The 7,870-nt window shown below is 31.3% G+C and overlaps 1 protein-coding gene across 1 annotated transcript; it reads left to right on the forward strand.

The window, feature by feature from the left end:
* The first annotated feature begins 1,728 nt into the window (after positions 1–1,728).
* On the forward strand, positions 1,729–6,509 carry LOC107012330 (putative late blight resistance protein homolog R1B-14). The gene is made up of 2 exons (XM_015212143.2): positions 1,729–2,283; positions 4,056–6,509. Exons 1-2 carry the CDS (start codon positions 1,846–1,848, stop codon positions 6,222–6,224), a joined length of 2,607 nt encoding a protein of 868 aa, XP_015067629.1. The 5' UTR covers positions 1,729–1,845; the 3' UTR covers positions 6,225–6,509.
* The last annotated feature ends 1,361 nt before the right edge of the window (positions 6,510–7,870 follow it).

Consider the following 7,870-nt stretch of genomic DNA (forward strand, 5'->3'; position numbering starts at 1 on the left):
TGCAGCTACGAATCGTCTTAACGCTCTTTCTCTATTGTTGTGAGATTTTCTCTATACTCTGCAACTCTTGGGTTCGATCTCTAATATGAACTTACAAATGTGCCAATAATAAATCAATCAACTATTGTGAAATAGGAGTTGGTGAAAGTTATAAGCCAGAGAGGGAAGACCATAAAAATTGCCTAGTTTGAATTTATCAATTTTATATGTATATCCACAAAATTATAAGATATAAATATTAACTAAAACCAAATTAAATAACACGACGTTATGCATTACGCTAACCAAAATAACTTAAAACAGAGAGGGAGTACTATGTTGAACCGGCTCTCTAATACTATAAAAAACTAAATACTTATATATTTTGGTACCTTATTTCATTTTATATAACGATCGATCTGGTGCAATTGCATCATTACCTTAATATTTCTTCTCATTTTATCTTTACTTATTATTTGATAATCTTGTTTTATTTCACCCAACTTTTTTTGACATAATACATAAATGTGTCATTTAACTTGACATCATTTTATATTTATGCTCTAACACTTTGGATTTGTACAAATATATATTTAAACTTATATAAAGTGTGAGAATTGAGTTACTAATATTATAATGTATATAAAAAGATAAATAGATGGCATCGCCTATTTTAGTTCATTTATTCAATTTATAAGATTTTTCATCTGTAAAAAGAATGATGAATATATCAAATAAATTTAGTTTACATCTCTCTAGAATAAAATTGAAAAAAAATATGAAAGAAATATCATGAATATTTATGTCTTTCAAATTTCATCGTTCGATTAAACTTAATTTACCTTATCTTTAAAATATAATTTTTTGTCTACCTCAATTTTAAGTTTAAGAGAAATTTATATTTTCTTAAAGAGTTCTTCCGAATTAGTATATAAAAAGAAAGTAATGTAAAAATAAAATAAACGATAAAAATAAAAAAAAATAATAAAACTCGCAAATCGATCTAGAAATCCCCTTAATCATTGAGGTAGCCTCTTTACATGTATTTGAGGGGTTCTTATATATATATATAAGAACCCCTCAAATACATGTAAAGAGGCTACCTCAATGATTAAGGGGATATATATATATATATCATGAAAAGAAAATTGACCCTATGTATTACAATGTAATTTTCTTACGGAATTTGGCTGAACATCTCACCTTCATATAGATCCGTTCTTGAATATCATATAGAATAAGTGTGTTTATTTTTATTTAATTTATTTAAATTTAAATATTTACTTGTTAACACTTAAAATTGATAGACATATACATAAAATTGAGACTAAGAACAGTACAATCAATTCAAATATTATACTATTCATTTAACAAAATATTAGTAATAGATACATTATGAAGAGTCCGTTTGGATTGACTTAAAAAAAAGATAGTTTTTAAGTTAAAAATAAAATGTCGAATTAAAATGACTTTTAAGTCAAAAACAAAAAATAAGAGGAGGTCTACTTTTGGTTTCTGGCTTATTTTAAGTTATTTTTTATTTTGTCAAACACTTTTTGATTTATTTTAAATTATTTTCTTTACTTATTTTAAATTATATTTTACATTTATAAATCAAAAATTTAAAATTCAATTTGACTAACTTTTAAAGCCAACCAAACGTGATCAAAATAAGGAGCTGTAGCCCAATCCCCTATTAATATTAATTATAAATAAAATTTATTTAAATATTATATTGATTAGCAATTCTCAAACACAAAACAAAATAATGGAGTTGGGAGTCAACTTGTGAAAAAATTGGTTTATTCCCTTTCTCTTACACAACACAACACAACACAGAGAGGAGATAAGAGAGAAAGAATAAAAATGGCGGAAACAACATTGGAGTTTGCGTTAAGCAACTTAACGGAAAAATTGCTAGATAACATGGGTGTAATTGGTGTGATAAAGAATGATGTGAGTTGTCTGTTAAGCGAACTTAATCATTTGAGAGCTTTTCTTATCGAAGCCAATAGAAATCGGAGGGGAAGTGAAATTCTGAAACATTTTGTGGAAGAGTTGAACAGAGCAATCAATAAAGCTGAGAATTCGATCGATAAATTCATGATTGAGGTCAAATTACACAAGAAAAGGGGGATTTATAGGATTTTCGATTTGTGTTATTTGGTAAAAGCCAAGCGCTGTTGCTCTGATATCAGATCTATTATGGAGAAATTGAAGGAAATTCGGAAAGATACTGCTTATGCCCTTTCTCTGCCTCTTCAATTCGATGATTCAAAACAAACTGCTCATCAACTCAAAAGGGTACGCATCTCTTTCTTCTCGAATTTTATCCAAAACAATCTCTCTATCGTGATTTTTATTTGTGCGTTTGTTTATGTATTTTAGAGATGATCAACTTCAAGACATTTAAAAGTTTTACCATAAATAAATATTTGACGATAAATCTAAATGCTAGCTAAAAATTAGTAGTACTAAATTATCTAATGGTTTTTTCTAAGAGAATATATATATATATATAAAATAATCATAAAATATTCTCAATAGAAATAAGTATTGGTTTTAAAAAAATTCACCTAATTTTTTTACCTCTCCAAACCCAACATAAATGAAAAAACTCTACATTAAAAAAATAACAATAATAGTTTAGTTCAGAGGCAGAGTCACTTTGGTACAAGGGGGTTCCGACAAAAAATTATACTATTTATACATGGTTAAAATAATAGTTTATGAATATATAGAAGATGTGAAGCCCCCTTCGGCTACTCTGTGTGTCTATTTCTACGAATTTTGAACCGTCTAATTGAAAATCCTGACTTTCCCACTGATTTAGTTGCAGTTAAATATATATTTTTAGCATCAATTAACACTCTTTATAAATATTCCTAAATCATATAATCAAAAATCTTATGGCACTAAACTAATGTTGTTTAATATTTTATAAAATCTTATAACACTAAACTAACATTATTAAATATTTTGCACTCTTTCTTAGTGATATGCTTATTGTCGATATATATATATTTTTTGTTGTAGTGGAAAAACTCAACCCCTCTTTTATTCAGTCATAAATGAGTTGGGTCACGTCTAAATTAAAAAAAGAAAGATTGGATTTTCTTAGCTGGATCGTTTGGAAGGGTGAAAAAAAGTGTGAGATAATTTTTTAAAGCCACGTGACATATATATATACACCGTTTGTTAGATGACAAGGATATATATGCACCATTTGTTAGACATTAAGGGTATATATGTACCCATTTTTTTAACAGAGAATATATTTGCTTTAAAATCACAGAAGGTAAAGTTATATTTGCCCTTTTTTTTACAAAAGTTACTTAAACTTTACTATGTTTTGTAACACCAAAATCACAAAACTTTGAGTGTGCAAAAATTAAAATGTTAGAAAAATAAAAACACATATTAAAGAAACTAAAACCACCCTTCCCCAAAACTATCAAAAAAAAAATAATCAATATGATCCATTTTCATGAGCGGAAATAATATAAATATTAGTTCACTTCAGTTCATTTACTTGAAACAACTTATTTTCAATCTTTACGACATTTTTACATTAAATTAAATCTTAAGGAGTAATAATTACTACTACTTGCATGAAAGTAATAATCTTTTGATAAATTTTTTTCTTTTACTCCTCACACTGAAACCAACAATCGTAGGGTTGTAGTTTGAGGGTGCTTATCAGTCGAGCAACAACTCTTGTTTTGTGTCATGTTTTTCATTTTCATCCACCCTATTAAATTGGATTTGTGTTTATTAGATTAATTTTTTTTAGAAATGAGTAAAAAAGTAATATCTATTAAAACTTTGTGTTAATAGGCTCAAAGTTCTGTTATTTTTGTGTTAGAAAACAAAGTCAAAGCGACTTTGGTCACGTATGGGATCCTCCAAAAAAGTAGTGGATTTTTGGAGGATCTGCGAGCAAAGTGATTTGGTATGTGATCATCTATGAAATTTACCTGTAAAAATCGTATTAGAAGTTTGGTTGAGCAATGATATATATATATATATATATGTTGCTCTGCCTGAATTTTTTCATTTTTCATTTTTCATCTCAGGCTCCCGTTGTAGAGGAAGATGAGGTTGTAGGCTTTGATTTGCAGGCGGATGAAATTATCAAACGTCTTCTTGGAGGATCAGATGATGTAGAGTTTATCTCGATCGTCGGAATGCCTGGTCTTGGCAAAACAACTCTCGCAAATAAGGTTTTCAAGAGTGTTGGATATGAGTTCTACAATCGCATTTGGGTATATGTCTCTCAGTCGTACACCCGAAGAGACCTATTTCTTAAAATCATCAACCAATTCACCAGAAACACGGAACAATATCGATATGTAACTGAGGAGGATCTAGCTAAAGTAATACACAAACATTTGTTGTCAGGAAAGTATCTGATTGTATTGGATGATGTGTGGACACGGGAACCTTTGGATGATGTCAAAATTGCTTTACCAAACAAGATGAGAGGTAGTAAAGTCTTGTTTACCACTCGAGATGACGAGGTGGGTAAATCTTGTTGCAATAAACCTCATCATATAAAATTCCTAACCGACCACGAATGTTGGGAGCTACTACAGAAGAAGGTTTTCCACAAGGATAAATGCCCCCTGGACTTGGAAGTACTCGGGAAGAGCATAGCTAAGAAATGTATGGGTCTTCCTCTTGCAGCTTTGGTGATTGCGGGAGCCCTAACCGGGAGAGGCAAGACTAAAAGTGAGTGGGAAATAGTGCATCAATTTGTGAGTGAACACATTATTAGTAGTGATATTATGATGACCAAGAAATTGGTGCAGATGAGTTGTGATAGTTTGCCTGTCAACTTGAAAGCTTGCTTCTTATATTGTGGTGCTTTTCCTAAAGGTTCCGAGATCCCTGCTTGGAAGATAGTCCGGTTGTGGATCGCGGAAGGGTTCATTCGAGAAACAATGGGATCAACCGTTGAAAGTGTAGCAGAGGGTTACTTGAATGAACTTGTCAGCAAGAGCTTAGTGATGGTAACACAAAGGACATCCAATGGCCAAATAAAAACATTCCGCGTGCATGACATATTACATGAGTTCTGTACGCTCGAAGCAAGTGAGGAAAATCTTTTCAAAGAAATAAAACTAGGTGTCGAGCAATCTTTCCCCAGAAACCAGGAATTATCCACATTTCGCCGCCTTAGCATTGATTCTTCTGTTCAAGAATTCATTTCTACCAACCCTTATGGTGATGGCATTCGTTCATTCCTCTGTTTCTCCTCTCGGAACATTGTGATGTCCCCATATGAGTTAGAGACAATCCCGAAATCCTTTCCACTGCTGAGGGTTCTCGACACTGAGTCCATATTATTTGAGTTAGAGACAACCCGAAAATCCCCATTCCAGAAGCAGTTATTTCAGCTATATCATTTGAGATACCTTGCTATATCAAGTGACTCGTTAAAGATCCTTCCTAAATTCATGGAGGACCTGTGGAATCTACAAACCCTCATAATTTCAACTCAACAAGAGACATTGAACATAGAAGCAGACATATGTAACATGCCACAACTTAGGCATGTTCACACAAATGCCTCTGGTAAATTGTGTCCCTCTGTCCTAAAAACAAGAAATCATCGTAGTGCTTTACAAACTCTTTCTATAATAGAAGCTGAAACCTTGACAGAGGATGTGTTTGCAAGGTGTCAAAATCTGAAAAAGTTGGGTATTCGTGGGGATATGACCAAGTTGGTTGGTCTATTGAAGTTAGAATACCTCGAGAAATTGAAGCTAATGAATTTAGCAAGTGGGAAGTTGCAGCTTGATTCAGAAAATTATGGATTCCCTCGGAGGTTAAAGCAGTTAACTTTATCAGGTACGTGGTTGGATTGGGAGGAGATACACAGAGCAGTTGGCCATTTGGAGCTTCTTGAAGTGTTGAAGGTGAAAGAGAATGCATTTAAGGGGCATTCTTGGGAGTTGGAGAAGGATTACGTGTTTCCTTATCTTAAGGTATTATGTATTGAAAGCTCAGAACTAGTTTGTTGGAAGGTTTGTGATGAGAATTTTCCGAGCTTAGAGTGGCTTGTCCTTCGTAATATAAATAAGCTTGAGGAAATCCCTATAAACTTTGCCAACATAACCAACCTGAAAATGATGGATCTGGTGGATACAACAGCCGAATCAACTATTAAATCTGCCCAGGAAATAGAATCCCAAAGTGTATGTACTGGATTCAAGCTAACCATTTTCCCGCCCGATACATAACTCTGATTGCAACTAATCAAATCTCTTCAGAGGTCAGCCAGTTACTACTTTCTTTTGTCAACTGAATGTCGTCGTGTTTCTGTCCTCCTTGCACCTCTTCTTTTGGCTCTCAACTTTCTATATCTGCAACTGAATTGGTGTGCCTATATTCTTCTTTGGTTTTGTCATTTTGTGATTGGGATTAGTGTGCTCTTTCTTTTTTTATATATATATAATTATGTTTCTTATGTATAATGTACTTCTATATCTCAAAACAATAATTATAGCTTTCCATTGATAATCTTTCTAGGAGAGACCATGAGAATAAATTGGAAGTTTAAGTTGGAGAATACAGTTTATTGCGAAGCACAAGGCTATCAAGCTTTCATATCTGTCAAATAGATTTCTTAGTTTATAATCACATTCACATGTTTGGATAATTGTCTAGAGCACATACTTTTATCCAACCAAAATCATAAAATTTTGAAAGATTGGTCATCAAAAGTGAAGCCACCTATTTAACATGGGTTATATCACTACATCATCTTATCAAATGAATGCCAAGAAACAATTGAAAAACAACAACATTTCCTGTTGGGAAACACTTCATTAGAAACTTGTAAGTACCATATTTTTTCCCCATAGAAATAAATACACAACCTAAATAGTGAGTGTTAAACATAAATTGAACAAATAACTGATTTAACATGAAAAAAAAAAATAGATTACGTACCCGTCCAAATGTTGCTATGCAATGCAACATTTGGGGCCGTTTGGCCATAGATTTCCCAAATAATATTTGGAGAAAAATTTGACAAATAATGTTTGTCCATACAATTTGTCATTATTTGGCAAACATTCCAAATTTTTAAATACTAGTTTTTTCTAATATTTGGATCATATCTCATTATTTGGGATCTTTTGAAAAATAAAATTTTACCCCAAACTTTTATCTTTTACAAAAACATCCTCTATAGTAATTGTTTGCATTGTATTGCATAATTTTTTACGTGAACAACAAAATAGTGGTGAAATATTTAGTGAATATTAAATAATGATATGATTGTTGATAAAAAATAATAAAAAAATTAGCTCAAGGTAACAAAGTCATGTGCTTCATCTACTTCACGATGTATGAAATGATGTTTGTTGCACTCACTCCAAATTATCACATTGCTCTAGTGTCATGGACACTATTTGTTATTGTTGTAACGAACATCAATTGACTTGTAATACAAACTTATAGTTAGTTTTGATAGTTTTTAAAACTTATAGATATAAATCATATTTTTCTAAAAAGGTGAAATATATTTTCCAAATCCTATGGCCAAACACATGGTGAAATTTCACCCAAATTTTCACTCAAATAATATTTGCCAAGAATATTTAAAAATTTATGATCAAACGCTAGCTTAGTATAAAGCATAGCAAGTTTAAATGAGAAGGATCACTAGTTTATATAGGGGAAAAACTCTAACATAAAGAAGAGGTAAAATATAAATTATTCATTTATGTACCGCTATACATAAGAAATTATATATAATTATTAGTATTACCGGAGGAAGATCAAAAGCCAAAAACCATTTAAACTGAAAAGTAAACTGACTATAAAAAGATGAATAATCCTCCACACTTACCCTGTGTTATGCTCTACTTAAATTAAAATT

The sequence above is a fragment of the Solanum pennellii genome, chromosome 3 (genome assembly GCF_001406875.1).
Source record: "Solanum pennellii chromosome 3, SPENNV200".
Classification (NCBI taxonomy): domain Eukaryota; kingdom Viridiplantae; phylum Streptophyta; class Magnoliopsida; order Solanales; family Solanaceae; genus Solanum; species Solanum pennellii.